Source organism: Tyto alba, unplaced genomic scaffold, assembly GCF_018691265.1.
Source record: "Tyto alba isolate M040663 unplaced genomic scaffold, T.alba_DEE_v4.0 Super-Scaffold_40, whole genome shotgun sequence".
Taxonomy (NCBI): Eukaryota; Metazoa; Chordata; class Aves; order Strigiformes; family Tytonidae; genus Tyto; species Tyto alba.
Window position 1 is genome coordinate 50,971,519 of NW_024881316.1, and position 20,785 is coordinate 50,992,303.

The 20,785-nt window shown below is 69.4% G+C and overlaps 2 protein-coding genes and 5 non-coding genes across 7 annotated transcripts; 4 read left to right on the forward strand and 3 right to left on the reverse strand.

The window, feature by feature from the left end:
- Positions 1-1,300: 1,300 nt before the first annotated feature.
- SLC5A6 (solute carrier family 5 member 6) lies at positions 1,301-4,925 on the reverse strand. Its single transcript, XM_042803217.1, is given in 15 exon segments — positions 1,301-1,565; positions 1,683-1,804; positions 1,879-1,982; positions 2,092-2,186; positions 2,188-2,277; positions 2,414-2,500; positions 2,580-2,647; positions 2,747-2,859; positions 2,942-3,030; positions 3,116-3,245; positions 3,349-3,489; positions 3,646-3,800; positions 3,881-3,948; positions 4,070-4,187; positions 4,448-4,925. Coding segments are annotated over 15 exon segments (1,863 nt in total). The 5' UTR covers positions 4,778-4,925; the 3' UTR covers positions 1,301-1,412.
- A 2,993-nt stretch (positions 4,926-7,918) lies between these two features.
- Positions 7,919-10,513, forward strand: ATRAID (all-trans retinoic acid induced differentiation factor). Its single transcript, XM_042803236.1, has 6 exons — positions 7,919-8,146; positions 8,335-8,406; positions 9,693-9,764; positions 9,842-9,963; positions 10,072-10,172; positions 10,271-10,513. The coding sequence occupies exons 1-6, from the start codon at positions 7,965-7,967 to the stop codon at positions 10,373-10,375; spliced, it is 654 nt and encodes a 217-aa protein (XP_042659170.1). The 5' UTR covers positions 7,919-7,964; the 3' UTR covers positions 10,376-10,513.
- Positions 10,514-10,920: 407 nt separating this feature from the next.
- Positions 10,921-11,084, forward strand: LOC122154545. The gene has a single exon (XR_006166540.1). It is a non-coding gene; the product is annotated as a U1 spliceosomal RNA (small nuclear RNA).
- Positions 11,085-11,630: 546 nt separating this feature from the next.
- Positions 11,631-11,793, reverse strand: LOC122154543. The gene has a single exon (XR_006166538.1). It is a non-coding gene; the product is annotated as a U1 spliceosomal RNA (small nuclear RNA).
- A 4,051-nt stretch (positions 11,794-15,844) lies between these two features.
- Positions 15,845-16,008, forward strand: LOC116965199. The gene has a single exon (XR_004409201.2). It is a non-coding gene; the product is annotated as a U1 spliceosomal RNA (small nuclear RNA).
- Positions 16,009-16,553: 545 nt separating this feature from the next.
- LOC122154541 lies at positions 16,554-16,717 on the reverse strand. Its single transcript, XR_006166536.1, has one exon. It is a non-coding gene; the product is annotated as a U1 spliceosomal RNA (small nuclear RNA).
- Positions 16,718-20,571: 3,854 nt separating this feature from the next.
- On the forward strand, positions 20,572-20,735 carry LOC122154542. The gene has a single exon (XR_006166537.1). It is a non-coding gene; the product is annotated as a U1 spliceosomal RNA (small nuclear RNA).
- Positions 20,736-20,785: the final 50 nt, after the last annotated feature.

Below are 20,785 nucleotides of genomic sequence, written 5' to 3' on the forward strand. Positions count from 1 at the left end.
ACTGGTCCTGGCCACCACCTGCATCGCCCACCTCAGCCACGGGCTGGTCCACGGCCCCCCTGCCCGCCCCCCCCCCCCCGCTCCACGGGCACCCGCTGCTGCACCCCCTCAAGGTGAGACCCAGGGCAACCCCTTTCCTGGGGGGGGGGACGACACAGCCCCCCCGGCACATCACCCCTCGTGTGAGCGCACCCCGGTACCCCCTGTGCATGCCAGCAGCCGGGCCCAGGGGTTGCCCCCCCCCGTCCCCAGATTTGGGGGTAGCAGCAGCAGGATGAGGGGCGGCTCTCCAGCCCCCCCCCTCCCCGTTGCGCTCCCACCTCTACGCCGGCCCTTGGGGGGGACCCGGCCCTAACCCCCCCCCGGGGCAGCCACAGCCGCTGGCAGCCGTGAGCACACAGACCTGGGGGTCAGCAGGCTGGCAACGGGGGTGACCCCCCCACATCTGCCCTCTCCCCACGGCATGGGGGGGCTGTGCCCCGGGGTGGGGGTCGGGGGGCAGCAACAAGGATGGGGGGAATCCACAGGCGCAGGGTGGGCAGAGGGGACACCCTGACCCCCCCCATCCCACACAGGGGTCCCACGGGCACAGGGTGGGCAGGGGGATGCCCCCAGTGGGGCAGGACCCGGGCCAGGACCCCTGGGGACACTCAGGGTGGGCCCCGGTGGGAGCTCCCACCATGGGGCTGGTGCTGCACCCCCCCTACCCAGCCTGGGGGGTGCCCCACAGAGGGGCTGGGGGCTGCTTGGCCCCACCCGCAGCAATAAACCTGCAGTGAGCACCCGCCGCTGGTCTCCTGCCTCAGGATGGGCCCCCCCACCCAGGACCCTCACCCTGGGCCAGGACCCCCCCCCCGGCCCTGCGTCGTGGGAAAGGGGCCACGGCCAAAAATCTCCCCCAGCTGGCGAGGCTCCCGCGGGGGCTCCCCCCCCCCCCGCATCCCCACAGCCTCCCTGGGGGCTGGCGGGGAGGGGGCTGGTCACTTGCGCTCCAGAACCATTTATTGGGGGGACAGTGAACACAGAGATGGGTGACAGCGGGGGGGGGCGGGGTGTCGGGTGCTCGGCACCCTGGGGGGGCTCCCAGTGCAGGAGGGGTGCGGTAAAGGCACATGGGCAGCACCCATGTCCCGGGAGGGGGTCGGGGAAGAGGGAATCGCTCCCCCACACCCCCCCTGTGGTCCCAGAGCCCCCCAGCTTGGGGCCAGACTGGTGTGGGTGCAGGCAGAGAGACCCTGGACTTCCCCCCGCCCCCCCCCCCGGGGACCCAGCCCCTCCCCGGTATTTGGTGCTCCCCAGCCCTGTGCAGAGGCACCCCCCGGGGGGGTCCGTGCCCCTCTGGCCGTGGGGGGGGCACTGGGGAAGGGCACAGGGGGTGGCTGGGACTCCCCCATGCCAGGGGGGTGGGGGGGTCAGAAGGAGGTCTCCTGCAGGGTGTAGGTGGGGACCCCGGCCGTGCGGATGTAACCCTGTCCTTCCTCTTCCTCCCGCCGCCCGGGGCCGGGGGGGGGCAGGCCGTTGGCCACCCCGTTGCTCTTCACCACGGCGTCCGCATGGTCGGTGTCCTGAGGGGGGGACACAAAGCGGGGTGGGGGGCAGCTGGAGCACGAGGTGGTGGTGGGGCACTGACCCTGTGCCTTCCCCCCTCCCCGCCAAGGGGTGCTGGGGTCTGGGCCCCCCACCTCGGGGGGGAAGCCCACGCCGCAGCAGAGCTTCTGCCGGTACTTCTGGGGCAGGCAGCAGAGCAGGCGAGGCAGCACGGGGTAGATGGTGCGGGGGTCCACGGCCGCCGGCGGCGTGGGGCCTGGGGGGGTGCAGAGAGGAAGGTGAGCGGGGGGGCGGCCCCCGCTGCCAGCCCCCCTGCCCCCCCGCACTCACCGGTGAGCAGGCTGACCAGGAGCCCCACCAGGATGACGGTGGTGGAGTTGTGGGCGCTGTACCACATGTAGGACAGGCTGTAAAACTTCTGCAGCCCCGTGGGGCTGCAGGAGGAGACAGGGGTGAGGCCGGGGGTGGGGCAGAGAGAGGCACACACACACACGCCCCCCCCCCCCCAAATCCCACGGCCCACCTCCCCCCAGTCCTGCTCACCTCTGGGGGGGCGGCGTGGGGGCCAGCAAGGTGGTGGCGAGGGCAGTGGTGAGGTTGCCGGCAGCGGGGAGTGCGGTACCGTTGGATGGGGGGGCCCCCCCGGCCCCCCCCCATGTTGTGCAGCAGGCTGCCGATGCCCACCCAGAAAGCCATGGCCAGTCCCGCCAGCAGCCCCACGACGGCACCCTGTGCCGGGGGAGGAGGGTGCTGACCCCAGCCCGGGCTCGGGGTGCCCCAGCACCCGCCCCCCCCCCCCCCCCCCCCAAGTCTCCCGTGGGGTCTGTGTCCCCACCCCCCCCCCCCGGGCACGGGGGACACTCACCACGGGGTTGGCACAGGGGAAGAACATGCCCAGGCAGAAGAGCCCCAGGAGCGGGCCCCCCACCATGCCGAAGATGCTGATGGCCGCCTGCAGGGACACGTCCCTCAGCGCCAGCTCGCACCCCACAGCGTGCTGGAGCTGGGGGGCCCCGCGCCCCGCCCCGTACCTGCAGCACAGGGCCCAGCATGGAGGAGACGTAGGCCATCCCCAGGCAGAGCAATCCATAGCCAAGAGCTGGGGAGAGGAGCCACGGTGGGTGGGGGGCAGGTCACAGCAGCACCGGCGACCCCCAAGTGCCACCGCCGGCCCCGGGACCCCCCCCCCGCCGCTCACCCAGCAGCTTGGAGAACAACGTGGCCCGTGACTCCGACAGCCCGGGGCAGTGGGGCCGGACCAGGTCCTCCATCGTCACCGTGGCCAGCGAGTTGAAGGCGGAGGAGATGGTGCTGGGGAAGATGAGGGGGGGGGGGCTCAGCTGGGACCCCCCCCCGACTCCAGCCCTGCCGCCCCCCAGGGCTGCCCGCTCACCTGAGGGACCCGCTGAAGAGGCAGGCGACAAAGAGCCCCGGCAGCCCCGGCAGGTCCTGCAGCACGTCCATCACGAAGTACAGCACCAGCTAGGGCAGCGGGGGGGCAGTCAGCGGGGGAGCAGGATCCGGCCCCGTGGGTTGTGGGTTGTGGGAGGGGGGCCCGGCCACCCACCTGGTCGGAGGATCCGGGGCGCTGGGTGGGTGCCAGTGGGTGCTCCCGGTCGTAGACGAACATGACGAGACCCATCAGGCAGCTGAGGCAGAGGATGATCTGCTGGCAGGGGAAGACGGCGTAGCAGGAGCTGCGGGCGCCAGAGGTGGTGGTGAGGGGGGGGGCGGGGAGGCTTGTGGCCATAGGTGGGACCCTCCCCACACCAAAAAAAAAAAAAAAAAAACCCCACTCACAGCTTGGCCTCCCACTCGCTGCGGGCGCTGAGGTACCGCTGGACCTGCGCCTGGTTCACCCCGTACAGCGACAGCATCATGAAGACACCCCCCACGGCCAGGGTCCAGAAGGTGTAACGCTCGAAGGGGTTGGGGTCCAGGCTGCCGGGAGGTTGGGGGTCACGGTGCCCGGTGCTTACCAGCACCGCGCAGGGAAGGGCAGCAGGAATGCCCCCTACCCCAGCACCACGCTGGGGTCCTTCCCCCACACCCCCAAACCCTTCCCACCCGCCCCACGTGCCCCCCACGGCCGCTCACTCGACGCCGGAGATCTTCCCCTCCTGCTCGGCCAGGCGCCAGACGCGGGCCATGCCGCCCACCCGCCGGGCGCCCACCACAATGACGGCCAGCTGCCCGGCGAACATCACCAGCGTCTGGAAGACGTCGGTCCAGATGACGGCCTTCAGCCCGCCCTGCGGAGGCACGGCGCCCGTCACCCCCGGCACCGGCACCGGCACCGGCACGGCCGGCGGCGCGGCGGGCAGGGACTCACCAGCGTGGTGTAGAGCGTGCAGACCAGCCCCATGGTGAGCACCGCGCTCCAGAGGTCAAAGCCCGTCACTGGAAGCGGGCAGAGGCTGTTAAGGAGCCGGGAGCGGGGGGGCAACAGCAGCCCACCCCCCTCCCCATACAGGATGGGGTGCCCAGCGTCACCCCCCCGCGCTCCCGTCCCCCCCGTTACCGGCGTTGAGGGCCAGCGCGGGCGCGTACAGCACCACCCCCATGTAGATGACCATCTGGAATATGAAGGTGACGGTGCCGAAGACCCGCACCGTCTTGTTGAAGCGCAGCTCCAGGTACTGGGGGGCAGGGGGGGGGGAGATGGGTGAGGGCCCTGCGGGGTCCTGAGCAGGGGGGGATGTCTCCCCACATCCCACCCCCAGCCCCGGGGGGGCAGTCAGCCCTGCCCCAGCGCCTCAGCCCCCACTGCCGCACAGACAGAGCGGGGCCGGGCAGGCTGGGGGCCAGAGGTGTGGGGCAGCGAGGCACTGGGAGGCAAACCCCCCCCCCCCCCCCCCGCCGGGTGACACCAGCTCGTCCCCCCGCCCGCCCCGCTCACCTCGTAGGTGCTGGTGATGCGCAGGCGGTAGAAGACGGGGATGAAGACGTGGGCCGGGATGAGCAGCCCCAGGAGGTAGGAGCAGCCGAGGAACCAGTACTCAGTGCCGAAGCGGTAGATCTCGCCCGGCACGCCCAGGATGGCCACGGCCGACTGGAAGGTGGCCAGCAAGGAGAGGGCGACGGGCAAGAAGCCCATGTTGCGGTTGGCCAGGAGGAACTCCTGCACCGTGCGCTGCCGGTCCCCGCTCAGCGCGTAGAAGAGCCCGATGGCCGAGGACAGCACCAGCAGCAGCGCGAAGATGCTGTAGTCGATCACCGTGAACTCCATGGCGAGCCTCTCCTCTTGCCGCTGCGCCGCCGCTGCCCCGCCGCCCGCCCCGGCTGCGCCCCGCCGCCTTCATGGGCACGCCGAACCCCAGCAGCCACCCCGGCAGCGGGTCCTGGCCAGCATCTCCCCGGCGCTCGGTGCTGCGGGACGAGGGACGGGCGTCGGGCCGTGCCGGGAGCTGAACCAGGCGCCGCTGCAGGGACCTTCGCTCGCTGCTGTCTCAGCCTTAAGGAGCCGGTGCGGGGAGGGGGGGGCCAGGCTGGAAAAGGAACGTCCCCTTCACCCTCCTCCTCCCTCTGGGCTGGGCTCGGCACCTCGGCGCCCACCCCCCCCTCCCCTCCCCGGCTGCTCCCGCCAAGGGAAACGGGTGCCTCTTCCAAAGAGCGCCGAGGCCGCGGTTGCAAAAACAGTCCCACCCCGGCAGCACCGGCCCTGCCAGCCCCGCCAAGCCCGGCAGCACCGGTCCCGCCGTTGCCAAACCCAACACAACCGCCCCCGGTACAGGGCAGCCCTGCCAAGCCCGGCAGCACCGGTCCCGCCGTTGCCAAACCCAACAGGACCCAACTGCGCCGGCACCGCGCAGCCCCGCCAACCGCCCCCGGTACCAGCGCCCAGCCAAGCCCGGCACAACCGCCCCGGCGCTGGCGCCAGCCGGGCACCCCGGGGCCAGCACCGCCCCCCCCCCCCCCAGCAGCCCACCCTGCAATACCGGCCCCGCCAGCAGCCCCCCCACCCCGCAAGACACACGGACAGGGCCGGGTGGACGGACGGGCAGTGGAGCCCAGTCTGTGCTGGCGAGGAGGTGCCCTGGCACCCTCGCCCAGTTGGGCAGGGCGACCCCCACGATGCGCACCCCACGCAGCTGTGGACGGACGGACGGATGGGCGGAGGGGGGCTGCCAGACTCCGAGGGTCTGGGCGGCAGCCGGACGGAGCAGACGCCTGAGCTGCTGCCGGCCCTGGCACCCCACTGCCCCCCCCAAAAGGCACATCCGTGGGGGTCCCTGCTGAGCCTCTGCCCCCGCTCCCGGCTCCAGCTGGGACCCCCCCACCTCTGCCAGCAGGGAACCAGGAGTGGGCACCAGCGGGGTGAGGGGTGCGGGATACAGAGGGACCCCCACTCTGCCATACCAGTGGGGCAGCGTTAGGGGCTGCCACGGGGCAGCACAGGGGAGAAAACCGGGCTGGTGGGGCGGGGGGGGGGGGGCGCAGGCTGGCACTGCGCCCGCCGTGATCCCGGGAGGAATGTCTGCCCGGAGCATACCTGGGGGGATTAGGCCGGGCCCCCCGCCTGGCACCCCCAGTCTGGGGACTGGGGCGGCCGCGCTGGCACGGGGCCGCGGCGGGAAGGGGGTGAGAGGGCAGCACCTCCCACGCCGCCGTCCCCGTCCCCGACGCCAGCCCCGCGCCGCGCAGCTCCCGGGCAGGGTCCAAGGTCACCCCAACCGCATTCCACCGCAGAGATTAAACACGGGGCCGGCGGTGCCGCACGGCTCCAGCCCAAGGCTCCCCCGTACCCCGGGGGCCCCTCAGTGTCCCTCAGGCTCCGCTGCCTCAAGCCACGGCGTCCCCCCCCCGTGTCCCCAGCCCCAGCCCCCGCTCCCCAGTGACCCCCCCCTACTCCCTCCCCTGATGTCCCTGTGTCCCCAAACCCAAACCCCAGCACTCCCAGACCCCGCTCCCCAGTGACCCCGCTGCTCCCTCCCCTGATGTCCCCCCCTCCCCTAAACCCAGCACCCCTAGCCCCAGACCCCACTCCCCAGTGACCCTGCCGCCCCCTCCCCTGATGTCCCCATGTTCCCAGTCCATGCCATGTCCCCCCCTCCCCTAAACCCAGCACCCCCAGCCCCAGCCCCTCCTCCCTGGTGACCCCACTGCTCTCTCTCCTGCTGTCCCCGTGTCCCCCCCTACCCAAAACTCAGCACACCCAGACCCTGCTCTCCGGCGACACAACAGCTCCCTCCCCTGAGGTCCTTGTGTCCGACCCCCCCCCAAAACCCAGCACCCCCAGCCCCTGCTCCCCAGTGTCCCTGCTGCTCCCTCCCCTGATGTCCCTGTGTCCCCAATCCGCATCGTGTCCCCCCCTCAAACCCAGCACCCCCCAGACCTCGCACCCCAGTGATCCCGCTGCTCCCTCTCGATATCCCCACATCCCCCCCCCAGACCCAGTGCCCCCCAGCCCCGGGCTGACCCGTGCTCCCCTCTGTGCTCCCCGTGACCTCGCCATCTCCCGCCCTACTTCCCCATCCCCGTTTCCCCGTTGTCCCCCGCCTTACTCTTCCTCGCTCCCCCGTGACCTCGGTGACCTCCCTCCCGGCACCGCTGCCCCTCCCCGGTGACCCCGGTGACCCCAGGCCACAGCCCTGCCCCCGCCCCGGTGACCCCAGGGCCACGGCCCTGCCCCCCCTCCCCGGTGTCCCCGGTGACCCCAGGCCACGGCCCTGCCCCCCCTCCCCGGTGTCCCCGGTGACCCCAGGCCACGGCCCTGCCCCCCCTCCCCGGTGTCCCCGGTGACCCCAGGGCCACGGCCCTGCCCCCCCTCCGGTGTCCCCGGTGACCCCAGGCCACGGCCCTGCCCCCGCCCCGGTGTCCCCCGTGACCCCAGCCCCCCCTCTCCCCCAGTGACCGAGGCCCCAGCTCCGGTTCCCCGGTACCGGCCGGGGCGAGACGAGCCCCAGCCCGGGCGTGTGACCGGAGCGGAGCCGGGGGAGGGGGGGAGGAGGGGGGTACGGTGACCTTTTGGGGTGACAGACGGGGGTACGGACAGCGGGACACCCCCCGCCCACGTTGCGACACTCACCGGCGGCGGCGACCGGCGCGGCAGAGCTCGCCCCACGTGCCGCCCCGACCGCCGCCGGCGCGCCCTTGATGACGTCAGAGGCGGGCAGCGCTGCCCTCACCGGACACTTCCGCCCGGCCGCGGCGCACCGTGATGGCGTCACACGGTGTGTGTGTGAGTTTGGGGGGGGGGGTCGGGGGCGGTGCCGCCGCGCTCCGCCGCCCCGGGCAGGTCACCGCGCCCCGGTACCGCCCCCCCCCCCCCCCCCGGCCCCGGTCGGGGTCCAGAGGCCGCCCCCGGAGGGGGGTGGGGCGGTCCTCCAGGCCCACTGTGCCCGCCAGGGGGCGACCTCGCGCCGGCGGGGCGGTGCCGGAAGAGCCCCGGGGGGGTGGGGCGTGTGCCCGGGAGCATGGGCGCCTTCCTCCTCCTCCTCCTCCTCGTCCTGCCGCGGCCCGGCGGTGCGGGGCGGGGGGTGCCGGTTCCCGGGGGGTCCCTGGGGGTCCCGGAGGTGCCCGGGCCCCGCCGCCCCCCCCGGCTCCCGGTGTGCGGGAGCTGCCCGGGGCCGGTGCGGAACGGGTCCCTCGTCTCCCGGTACTGCGCGTCCCGGGCCGGCGCCGAGACCGACGGGCGCTGCTGCCGGGAGCGGGGGGGGGGGCCCGGAGCGGCTGCTGGGGTACGGGGCGGATGTTTGGGGTGGAGGGGCACGCGGGGGGGGGGGGGGGGTACCGTGCGCGTGACGTGTCCGTGTGTCCGTGTGTCCGTCCGTCCCCCCCCCCCAGGCTGGACCTGAGCGACTGTTCCCTGCGCAGCCCCCCCCCGGGGTTCCCCGAGGCCGCCGCCGCCGTCGTCGTGTGAGTCCGGGTGTCCCGTCCCCACCCCCTTCCCTCGTGGGACCCCCCACCCCCCGCGCCGAGCCCCCCCGCGCCCCCTCTCCCTCCAGCACCCTGCTGCCCAGAGGGACACCCACCCTCTTTGAACAGCGGTGGTGGCCAGAGTGGGGGGGGGGGGAGTCCTGGGGAAAAAGGAAAAAAAAAAAAAAAAAAGGAAAAAAGGGAAACATCACCCCCATTTCTAGGACCCACACCCTGGGAACCGCCGGCTCGGGGCTGGGCAGCCACGTCCAGGGGGAGGTCGGCAGCTGGGGGTGGGTGTCCCTCGGGGGTCCATGCGGGTGCCAGTAGCGTTCGATGTCACTGATGATGCCGCGATCGAGCGGACCCTCGGCGGGTCTGGGGGTGGCACAGCACCGCGGGGTGCGGCTGGCTCGCTGGAGGGGGCGCCCGAGTGGGTGGGCGCACCCCAACCTCATGAGATTCAACACGGCCAAGCACAAGGTCCTGCCTGTGGGTGGGGGCACCCCCAAGCAGGGCGAGAGGGGAGGATTCTCCCCCTCTGCTCCGCTCTGGGGAGACCCCCCTGCAGTGCTGGGGCCAGCTCGGGGGCCCCCAACAGCAGAAGGACCCGGAGCTGCTCGAGCGGGGCCAGAGGAGGCCACGGAGATGCTGGGGGGGCTGGAGCAGCTCCCCTGGGGGGCCGGGCTGAGAGAGTTGGGGGGGTTCAGCCTGGAGAAGAGAAGGCTCCGGGGGGACCCTGAGAGTGGCCTCCCAGGGCTTAAAGGGGGGACAGGGGAGGTGGGGAGGGGGGGGGACTCTGGGTCAGGGGGTGGGGTGTAACGGTTTTAAACTGAAAGAGGATAGATTTAGATTAGATATAAGAAATAAATTCTTTACTATGAGGGTGTTGAGGCGCTGGCCCAGGGTGCCCAGAGCAGCTGTGGCTGCCCCCTCCCTGGAAGGGTTCAAGGCCAGGTTGGACGGGGCTGGGAGCCCCCTGGGCTGGGGGAAGGGGGCCCTGCCCGGGGCAGGGGGGGGCACTGGGGGGGCTTTAAGGTCCCTTCCCACCCAAACCGGTCTGTGACCCTCTTGACACTTTCCTGGAGGTACCTTGTCCCTTCTCTGGGGCTGGTGTCCCTGCTGGGGAGCAGCCTGGCCCCGGGCAGTGATGTGGCACAGAGAGGGGACACCCACCCCCCCCCCCCATTCCACACCCCACCAGCCTTGCACAGGGGCACCCCCAGGCCTGTGCACCCACGGGGGGGGGGGGGGGGGTGTCCACGGCACCCGGCTTGTGTTTGCAGGGACCTGACAGAGAACCCCCTGGCACCGCTCCCCAACGGCACCTTCCTGGGCTTCACCCGCCTGCAGCGCCTGTGAGTACCGGGGGGTTGGGGGGCACACGGGGGGGGGGGGGGGGGGCCGGTGCCGGGTGCTGAGCTCTGCTCCCCAGCGCGGTGCCGCTGGTGCTGGAGTGCCCGGGGGGGAGCAGTGCCTGGGAGGAGGTGACGACGCACGGGAGCAACCGGCTGTGCCAAGGCCAGAGGAACTCCTGCAACGGCTCCGGGGAGCTGGGTACGGCGGGGGGCTGCAGCCCCAGCACTGGGGGGGGGGGCTGGCGGCGGGGGGGGGGGGGGCCCTGGCCCTGTAACCCCCCCCCCCCCCCCGGCTCTGCTCCACCAGCCTGGCTGTGCCCTGAGAATGCCGTTTGTGCACCGGACGGACCCGGCCTTGTCCAGTGCCTGTGCGACAGCCCCTTCCATGGCTACAAGTGCCTGCGGCAGGTGAGCACCCACGAGATGGGACCCCCCCCCCAAATCCCCGAGTGCCCCCCTCCCAGGGCGGGGCGGGGGCAATGCTTCTCACTGCTCCTTCTTTGCAGGGCACCTTCCCCGTTCTGCTCTTCTGCGGGATCCTGGGCGGCGTCACCCTGTCCCTGTCCCTCCTGCTGTGGGGCACGCAGCGACGGAAAGCCAAGACCCCCTGAGCGGGGAGGGGGGGCGCATCGGCGCTGCTGGGGGCAGGAGGAGGATTGGGGGGGGCTCCGGGTGCTGGGGGGGTTCGTGCGCTGGGGTCTGGCTGGGCACGGCGCAGGATGAGGAGGAATAAAGCCCGCAGCGCCCTTTCCGTGTGTCTGTCCGACTGCTTCGCGGGGCTGCCGGCCGTCCCACGCCCGCCCGTGCTGGGGAAGAGCCCCGGTACCGGGGGGGGGGGCGGCGTACGGGAGGGACACCGGGGCGGGGCCACGGAGAACGCGGGCACAGAGCCGGGCGGGGGCGAGGGGGCGGGGATTCGCGGGTGTGGGGCGGGGCCATGCAGATTAGGGAGAGCGAGGGGTGACGGGAGGCCGTGCGGCCCCAAGACGGTGCCGCTGACGGCCCGCGCGGGAGCTGCGCGGGGCCACGCGTGGGCGGCGGGAGGCGCGTGGGTGCGGGCGGGTGCCGCGTCGGGGGAGGCGGGTGAGAGGGCCGGGGTGCCGCGTGTTGTGTGTGGGTGCGGCGGGGTGGTCCCCGGGGCGCGGGGAGCAGAGTTATACTTACCTGGCAGGGGAGACACCATGATCAGGCAGGTGGTTTTCCCAGGGCGAGGCTCATCCCCTGCACTCCGGGTGTGCTGACCCCTGCGATTTCCCCAAATGCGGGAAACTCGACTGCATAATTTGTGGTAGTGGGGGACTGCGTTCGCGCTCTCCCCTGGTGTCCGTGGTGGAACAGCAGACGTCACAGCTCCCGCGAGCGCGGTGCCCACGCTCCGTCCCGCCGCGCGTGGGAAGCGGCCGCACATCAGCCTCGGGGGGCGGGTCCCGGCTCCCCCGCAAATCCCGCGGGGGCGGCGGCGGCCCCGCGCTGCTTCTCGCGGCTGCCGAGAGCCCGTGGCCGAAGCCCGGCTCGCCCCACGGCGAACACGAGCTCCGGCCCGGCCGCGCGTGGGCGGCAACGGGAGACGAGACTCGGGCTCCACGCGAGCTCCGGGTGTCGACCCCGCGGGCGGCTCGAGGCGGCGGAAGCGGCGCCGGTCCCGCTCGGGTTCGGGCCGCGACGCGTCCGGTTCCTCCCGGCGCGACACCCCCGGCCGGCGGGGACAGCGGAGCCCGAGCCGCGGGGGCACGGCCGCAGCTCCGCCCGCAGCCCCCGGCCGCGGGGACCCCACTCCCGCGGGGAACGTGGCGGCCGCGGGCAGTGGGCCCGCACAGCCCACGGGACCCACTCTCGATTCGGGATCTGTCGTTCCACCACGGACACCAGGGGAGAGCGCGAACGCAGTCCCCCACTACCACAAATTATGCAGTCGAGTTTCCCGCATTTGGGGAAATCGCAGGGGTCAGCACACCCGGAGTGCAGGGGATGAGCCTCGCCCTGGAAAACCACCTGCCTGATCATGGTGTCTCCCCTGCCAGGTAAGTATAACTCTGCTCCCCGCGCCCCGGGGACCACCCCGCCGCACCCACACACAACACGCGGCACCCCGGCCCTCTCGCCCGCCTCCCCCGACGCGGCACCCGCCCGCACCCACGCGCCTCCCGCCGCCCACGCGTGGCCCCGCGCAGCTCCCGCGCGGACCGTCAGCGGCACCGTCTTGGGGCAGCACGGCCTCCCGTCACCCCTCGCTCTCCCTAATCTGCATGGCCCCGCCCCATCCCGCAGGTCTGCGGCTCTGCAGAGGCGGGCGGGGCGGGCGGGGCGGGGCGGGGCGGGGGCGGGGGGGGCTCCGCTCCATCCCCGGGCCCGGGCCCGGTAAATAACGGGCAGGGCATTGACCGAGACCCCCGAGCGCCCGGGAGCCGGTGGGAAGGTGCCCCCCCCCCCCCCCCCCCCAGCCCCCTCTGTGCCCAGAGGACTCGGGCAGACACGGGGTGGGGACACGCAAAATGGTCGGGCTTAAAGTTTTAGGCGTAATGAGAAAAACGGGCAGCGGAGCGGCTCCCCGGGGTTTCAGAAGAGCCAATCTCACGCTGCTCGGGGACCCCCCTGAGCAGAGTCCCCCGGGGAATCTGCCTGCGAGGGCCCGGGGGTCTGCGGGAGCCGGGCGGCTTTTAGGAGCCCCCTCTAAGAGCCCAGGAGCCAGCAGTCCCAGCGTGTCCCGAGGCAAGCGGGAGACCGGTCGCAGTTCAGATGGACAAAACTACAAGACAGATTCTTCTTTAAAGCAAGTTAACACAAAAGCCAAAAGCCTTTATTGCGCTCCTCCTTTGTTCCTTTACACTTTTTCTACAGGATGCTCAGACTTTCCAGTCCACCTACCGACCCGCCCCTTCATGATTGTGTTCATACACCGCATGTTCATGGAAATGAACCCTGGCTCTTGCCAGGGCGGAGAAGTTAATGTGCACAAGCTCATCGCGCAAGCATAGTAAGACGAAAAGTTCAAAAGTTCAGGCTCCCAAGCTTTCTGGTATCTCTATCCACCTAAAACTAGCTCCAGGTACTGGGTTATCAGCTCTTCCGATGTGTCTGTTTTCTTATCGGTTCAGAGCTGTTGTGCTCCCTTACTGCAGTCGATAAGCTTGCTCGTCTTGCAGCTCCTCCTGTTCTTGTTTGCTCTCTCAGGGGTAGACTGGAACCCTTTCAAGGTCGAAGTCGTCCCTTCCCAGGGCCTCAGTCCGGCTGAGGTCCCCACAGAGACCGGCCGGGCTGGCCAGGGACCTCCCTGGAGCTCGGGAGGAGGAAGACGTGGCACCATCTCTGGCGGAGAGGTCAGGCTCCGCAGGAGGGTTACAGAGCCGCGGCTCGCACGTGTGGGGAGAGAACACGCAAGGCCAAAGCTCAGCTGGAGCTGCCACAGGGAGTGCTGTGGCAGACAAGAAGGGCTTTTTAAAGTATGTTGATAACCAGAGGAGGTCTAAAGAGAAACATTGGGCTGATAATTCCTGAAGATGGTCACCTGACTGATAGGGATGAAGTAAAAGCGGAGGCATTCGATGCTTTTTGTGCCTCAGTCTTTAACGCCACCGCCAGACCTTGGGCTGCCCTGTCCCCGGTGTCGGAGGCCCACGAGTGCGGGAGCAGTGACTTTCCATTTGTGGATGCTGAAATTGTGAGGGACCAGCTGCACCAGCTGAATGGTCACAGGCCCCTGGGGGCTGACGCAGCTCACCCCAGAGAACTGAAAGAGCTGGTGGATGTTCTGGCACGACCCCCCTCCATCATCTGCCAAAGGTCTGGAGAGGTCCCAGCTGACTGCAAGTAGCTCAGTGTTATTCCAATTGATAGGAAGGGCGTGAGGGAAGACCCAGGAACCTACAGACCTTTGAGTCTAACCTCAGCACCTGGAAAAGAGCTGGAGAAGATGAAGCTGGGTGCTATGGAAAGGCATTTAAAAAGCAGTGCAATCAGGCACAGTCAACGTGGGTTCACAAAGGGAAAGTCCTGTTCAACTCATTAGATATCCTCCTAGGAGCAGGTCACCAAAATAGTGGATGAAGGGAGGGCGGCAGATGTAGATTTTCTGGATTTTAGTAAGGCTTTTGATACTGTCCCTCACAACATCCTTCTGGACAAGCTGCCCAGCTGTGGGATGAGCAGGTTCACAGTGCGCTGGGTGAAGGACCGGCCGGACAGCAGAGCTCGAAGGGTTGTAGTGAATGGGGCCACGTCTGGCTGGTCCCGGTTTGCCAGCGGTGTTCCCCAGGGCTCAATCCCAGGGCCAGCGCCGTTCAACATATTTATCGGTGATCTGGATGCAGGAGTTGAACGCACCGTTAGCAAGGTTGCTGACAATACCGAACTGGGAGGTGCTGTTGAGTCTCTCAAGGGGCATGAGGCCTTGCAGAGGGATTTAGATATATTGGAGCACTGGGAAATCATCAACAGCATGAAACATAACAAGAAGAAATGCTGGATTCTGCACCTGGGATGGAGCAACACCGGGCACGAGTCTCACCTGGGGGAGGAGTGGCTGGGGAGCAGCCCTGCAGAAAGGGGTCTGGGGGTGCTGGTGGCAGCAGCTCCACAGCAGCCAGCAGCGTGCCCCGGCAGCCGAGAGGGCAAACCGCCCCCCAGGTGCATCCAGCACAGCACGGCACGGCACAGCACGGCCACCCAGCCAAGAGACGGGATTGTCCTGCCGCGCTCAGCGCTGGCGCGGACACCGCGGGAGCACCGTGCACCGTGCTGGGCCCCACCGTTTGGGAAGGACGTTCAGGTACTTGAACGTGTCCCGAGGAGGGCAGCCAAGCTGGCGACAGGCTGGCAGGCATGTCCTGCGAGGAGCGGCCGGGGACTCTGTCTCATTTGGGGGGGAAAAAATAAAGAAAAAAAAAAAAAAAAAGAAAAGAGGCTGAGGGGCAACCTCCTTGCTCTCTGCAGCTTCCTGAGGAGGGGACGTGGAGAGGGAGGTGCTGAGCTCTTCTCCCTGGGCTCCAGGCACAGGACCCCTGGGGATGGTTCAGAGCTGCATCAGGGGAGGCTCAGACTGGACACGAGGAAGGATTTCTTTGCCGAGAGAGTGGACATGCCCTGGAACAGGCTTCCCGGAGAGGTGGTCGACGGATGCCCCAAGCCTGTTGGTGTTTAAGCGGCATTTGGACGATGCCCTTAATACCGTGCTTTAACTTGTGGTCAGCCCTGAAGCTGGGGTGAGGGTCTCTGGGGCGTGGGGCAGCTGTGTGGGTGTTCTGGAATACATTGGATTAATTGTATTCTCCTCTCTGAATAGTCTTGTTAAAGCATTAGTAGCTTAGCACTAGTACCAAAAGCAGTTTAAGCCTTAGGCTGTAAGAGCCGACAGAGTAAACTTTTTGATAAAACTAATGGTGCAAAGGCAGAAATTTCTGAATGCAGGTGATGAGCGTGGAGTGAAGAAAAGATCCAAGGAGACAATTCCAAGGGGGAAACTTCAGAAGAATCCCCAAGTCTGACCACATAATTCTGGTCCGTGGCCTCTTGTTTTCGTATTGGTTTCCCCGGACTTGGGGACCACGAGCAGAACTGGGGGGAGCGATCTGGGGTAGGGGTCCCTGGCCGGAGGCGGCCAGCCCCAGCTGTCACCTGAGAACCAACGAAGGAGGAGCTGGAAACCTTCACGCGGGCTTCGCATTCCTCAGTAATTAATGATTAGCGTCCCTCAATCCATCAGAGCGGGCTGCGGGATGTGCCCAGAGCCGAGCGCCGGGGCGGGTGTGTGTCTGCGTGTCTGTGTGTCTGTCCTGGGCGGGGGGGGGTCTGGGGGCACCGCGGGGGCGGGGCCACGCGGAGCACATCGCGGGCACAGAGCCGGGGCGGGGCGAGGGGGCGGGGCCATGCAGATTAGGGAGAGCGAGGGGTGACGGGAGGCCGTGCTGCCCCAAGACGGTGCCGCTGACGGTCCGCGCGGGAGCTGCGCGGGGCCACGCGTGGGCGGCGGGAGGCGCGTGGGTGCGGGCGGGTGCCGCGTCGGGGGAGGCGGGTGAGAGGGCCGGGGTGCCGCGTGTTGTGTGTGGGTGCGGCGGGGTGTTCCCCGGGGCGCGGGGAGCAGAGTCATACTTACCTGGCAGGGGAGACACCATGATCAGGCAGGTGGTTTTCCCAGGGCGAGGCTCATCCCCTGCACTCCGGGTGTGCTGACCCCTGCGATTTCCCCAAATGCGGGAAACTCGACTGCATAATTTGTGGTAGTGGGGGACTGCGTTCGCGCTCTCCCCTGCTGTCCGTGGTGGAACGGCAGATCCCGAACCGACAGTGGGTCCCGTGGGGTGGGCTGTGCGGGCCCACTGCCCGCGGCCGCCACGTCCCCCGCGGGAGTGGGGCCCCCGGGGGCAGCGGGCGGAGCTGCGGCCGTGCCCCCGCGGCTCGGGCTCCGCTGTCCCCGCCGGCCGGGGGTGTCGCGCCGGGAGGAGCCGGACGCGTCGCGGCCCGAACCCGAGCGGGACCGGCGCCGCTTCCGCCGCCTCGAGCCGCCCGCGGGGTCGACACCCGGAGCTCGCGTGGAGCCCGAGTCTCGTCTCCCGTTGCCGCCCACGCGCGGCCGGGCCGGAGCTCGTGTTCGCCGTGGGGCGAGCCGGGCTTCGGCCACGGGCTCTCGGCAGCCGCGAGAAGCAGCGCGGGGCCGCCGCCGCCCCCGCGGGATTTGCGGGGGAGCCGGGACCCGCCCCCCGAGGCTGATGTGCGGCCGCTTCCCATGCGCGGCGGGACGGAGCGTGGGCACCGCGCTCGCGGGAGCTGTGACGTCTGCTGTTCCACCACGGACACCAGGGGAGAGCGCGAACGCAGTCCCCCACTACCACAAATGATGCAGTCGAGTTTCCCGCATTTGGGGAAATCGCAGGGGTCAGCACACCCGGAGTGCAGGGGATGAGCCTCGCCCTGGGAAAACCACCTGCCTGATCATGGTGTCTCCCCTGCCAGGTAAGTATGACTCTGCTCCCCGCGCCCCGGGGACCACCCCGCCGCACCCACACACAACACGCGGCACCCCGGCCCTCTCACCCGCCTCCCCCGACGCGGCACCCGCCCGCACCCACGCGCCTCCCGCCGCCCACGCGTGGCCCCGCGCAGCTCCCGCGCGGACCGTCAGCGGCACCGCCTTGGGGCCGCACGGCCTCCCGTCACCCCTCGCTCTCCCTAATCTGCATGGACCCGCCCCACACCCGCGAATCCCCGCCCCCTCGGCTCCGGCCCGGCTCCGTGGCCCCGCCCCTCCCGCCGGGGATGGCGGTGGCGGGACCCCGGTTCGGGCCGTGGCCGCGACTCTCCCGGGGGCGGGGCCGGGCCGAGGGCAGCGCGCCCACGGCCGCGGGGGACACCCGGCCGCGGGCGCGACGCGTGGCCGCCCAGGCGGGGCTCCAGCCGGCGCCCCGCCGGCCCCGAGCGCTCCCCCGCCGCTGACCGGGCTCCGCTGCGGCCCCCGCGCCGCGCCGGCCCCTCCCGCCTGGCTGCGGAGCCCGAGGGGGCCGGGGCTGCACCGGCCGCCTCCGGCCGGCGGGAGCTGCGGCAGAGGGGCCGCCGGTGCCCCGGGGCTCGGGGCCACGGGCACCTGCTGCCCCCCGGCCCCTTGTGCCGCTCTGCCCCGTCCCTGCCAGCCCCAGCCCCTCCGCCTGCACCCTCTCCCCTCCGCCTCTGCCCGTCTCCTCTCCCCCGGCCCTACTGTGCTCCACATCTCGCCCCCAGCCCCGCTCGTACCGGCCGGCCCCCCCCAGCCCCGCTCGTACCGGCCGGCCCCCCCCCCAGCCCTGCACGTACCGGCCGGTCCCCCCCAGCCCCGCTCGTACCGGCCAGCCCCCCCCAGCCCCGGTCGTACCGGCCAGCCCCCCCCCAGCCCCGCTCGTACCGGCCAGCCCCCCCCCAGCCCCGCTCGTACCGGCCGGCCCCCCCCAGCCCCGCTCGTACCGGCCAGCCCCCCCCCAGCCCCGCTCGTACCGGCCAGCCCCCCCCAGCCCTGCACGTATCGTCCCGCTCCTGTCCTGCACGTATCGTCCCGCTCCACTATAAAGCAGAGGAACCACCGGCCTCAATGAGCCCAACTGGACTGCACGGCCGTCCTGAGCGGTTTCCCCATCCGTCCTCCCACATCTGGGCGCCATCCCCGCCCCGCGGGAGGTTTGTCTCCAGACCGTGGCCCCAGATGCTCACCTGGAATTCCCTTTATCCGCGGCCATTCCTGTTCCGAGCCCTCGCTCTGTCCGTGCGCAGCTCACGCTGCTGTCCCGCACGGCCCCGGCCCACGTGCGGCCCCCACAGCCGCCCTGTCCTGCAGATACCGGGCCCGTGTCCCCGCGGCCGGGGTGCCGGCGCGATGTCACCCACAGCACCCACCGCCCTCCCGGGGCAGGGCCGTGGCGGCAGTTCCTGCTGCAGCCGGTGCTGCGGGCAGGGGGGTGGCCGGGGGGGTGGCGAGCGGGGGGCGTTCGCCACTTCGTGTAGGCGGTTACGGCTGACTGCCGGGCACGCGTGGGAAACACGAGCTGGGACGTTTTCGGCTCCGAAGGCACCAGGGATAAAGCCCCGAGCGACAGTCCCGGTGCCTCCGCGGGGCGGGGCGAGGTTTACCGGCCCGACCAGCAGCGCCCCGACACTGGGAGAGGGGCCGGGGGTGGGTTTGCGTGTGCCGGGGGGGGCGAGGGCCGTGGGGCTACGGACACAGGTCACTGGAGCTGGTGGGTCCGGGCTGCCGCAAGTGCCGGGCTTAACCGTCCCCTTGGCTTCCCCATGGTGTCACCGGAGAGTGGTAACACATTCACTCTCTGAGACTCGATTTTGGAGTTTCAGAAAGCAGGCATTTTTACCACAGCGCCGGGCACGCAGGGGAGAGCTGCTCCTCGTGTGTGTGTGTGTGAAAACAAAATCAACAAGCGTTCCTGCTACCTTAATCGTACTCATTAATCATGTTTTTATCGTATTGTTATCATATTCGTAACTCTTCCAGGAACTCATTAGCATACGTTAATGTCTCTTGCTTGTTAATGTCTGTTGGAGGCTTCGGGTGGTCATTGGGGGTCTTTAGACGAGGGCCCGTAGTCGTCTTCGCCGCGTCCACCGGCTGACCCTCAGTCCTGTGCTCACGCAGATCTTGTCCTCCAAGGCCGGCCTGGGCCTGCTCTGCTTTTGTCGCTAATTCGCAGCTTCGTTATCTGGATGTTTCTTTGCGCCTGCCAGGCGACGAGGCCGACCCCTCTCAGGTCAGATTGTTTAGGAGTTGCTCATCCTGCAGGCATTCTGAGGACTTCTCCAAAGATCAGTGTTTGTTCTGCAGCACGGTGGGGAACACAGCTTAGACTGACCTCAGCGGTGCTGTTCTGTTGGAGAATGGCTCAGAGACGAGGGTCCTGTGCCTTTAGCCAGTAGATTGTAAGCCTGCGTGCCTGAGTTGTGCCTTGTCATGTATTAAGAAAATCTTTGAACGAACGTTAGCGCAGGCTCTGCTCATACAAAAAGAAAAAGGGGGAATTGTTGGAGAATGGCTCAGAGACAAGGGTCCTGAGCCCACCGAGCAATTGTATGATCAGAGCCTGCTCTGGCTGCTGATGCTGAGCCTCACTAGGGTTTGCCTGCAGCTGCTCGCAGCTGCTGATACATGAGGAATGTCAAGGACGCTTCAGCCCTGTGTACCGTGGTGTGTCGAGAACAGGTTAAGGGGAATTAGGAATAGTGGTCTGAGAAACCCAGTGTTATGGTAACGGTGGTCTGAGAAACATTGTGTTAAGGTACTGTCGTGTATTGAAAACAAGTCAAGAGGAATCAGAAATAGTGGCATGAGAAACTTAGTGTTGTGAGAGGCTTGTGCTGTAAGCTAACTGCAAGTAGGTGGACTGTGCGAATACGACCTTTGGAGCTTAAGCCAATCAGCTAGTGACTAGTAGGCATCATAATTATCATTGTCTGTATAAATATATGTACCCTGGGCCAATAAACACACATTGATTGATGCTCTATCGCCCACACTGAACCCGGCTCGGCGTGTTGTTCGTCCGCGGCTCCGCACTGTTCCAGACATACCTCTCTCTCGTACCCTCAGCTCACAGGTGTCAACGGCGGGTGCACGGGCGCTCCCGCGGCACCGGGCGCTCGTGGGCCGGCGGCCCCGCGGGTGCCCGCTCCGCTCCGGCCGCGCTGCCGCCGGCACCCGGCGCCCCGCACTCCGGGTGCCGGGCGTTACTGCTCTGCAGACGCTCCTGCCCACCCGCGCTGCAGGCGCCGTCGCACGGGCCGGTCCCGGGGCCCAGTGCGAGCCGGTACCCCCGCAGGGTCCCGCCGGCTGCTGGGGAGCCGCCCGCCGCCCCTCCCCGCCTGAGGGACGGGGCTCCCGGTTTGCCCTCCGCGGGTTCGTCCCGCAGCGGAGCCGAGCTCGTGTCCCCGGGACCCCCCGGGACCCCCCGGCCCCCCCCGGCCCCGCGCTCCGCCGGCGCTGCGGCTGCAGCCCGGTGCCGCCCGGCTCCGGCCGCCCGAGCCCCGGGCGCTCCCGGTGCCGGGGGGCGGGGCCTGGAGGGAGGGGCGGGGCCACGGAGCCGGGCGGGGGCGATGGGGCGGGGATTCGCGGGTGTGGGGCGGGGCCATGCAGATTAGGGAGAGCGAGGGGTGACGGGAGGCCGTGCTGCCCCAAGACGGTGCCGCTGACGGTCCGCGCGGGAGCTGCGCGGGGCCACGCGTGGGCGGCGGGAGGCGCGTGGGTGCGGGCGGGTGCCGCGTCGGGGGAGGCGGGTGAGAGGGCCGGGGTGCCGCGTGTTGTGTGTGGGTGCGGCGGGGTGGTCCCCGGGGCGCGGGGAGCAGAGTCATACTTACCTGGCAGGGGAGACACCATGATCAGGCAGGTGGTTTTCCCAGGGCGAGGCTCATCTCCTGCACTCCGGGTGTGCTGACCCCTGCGATTTCCCCAAATGCGGGAAACTCGACTGCATAATTTGTGGTAGTGGGGGACTGCGTTCGCGCTCTCCCCTGTCTTTTTTGTACCAAAAACAGTGAATAAGACTTTTCTGGTGTGTCCGTGT

Bases quoted from the DNA above. Each gene is read 5' to 3' on its own strand.
- ATRAID (XM_042803236.1), top strand. From the start codon at position 7,965: ATGGGCGCCTTCCTCCTCCTCCTCCTCCTCGTCCTGCCGCGGCCCGGC. The intron at 8,147-8,334 runs GTACTGCGCGTC...CCCCCCCCCCAG, and splicing joins AACGGGTCCCTCGTCTCCCG to GCTGGACCTGAGCGACTGTT. The intron at 10,173-10,270 runs GTGAGCACCCAC...CCTTCTTTGCAG, and splicing joins GCTACAAGTGCCTGCGGCAG to GGCACCTTCCCCGTTCTGCT.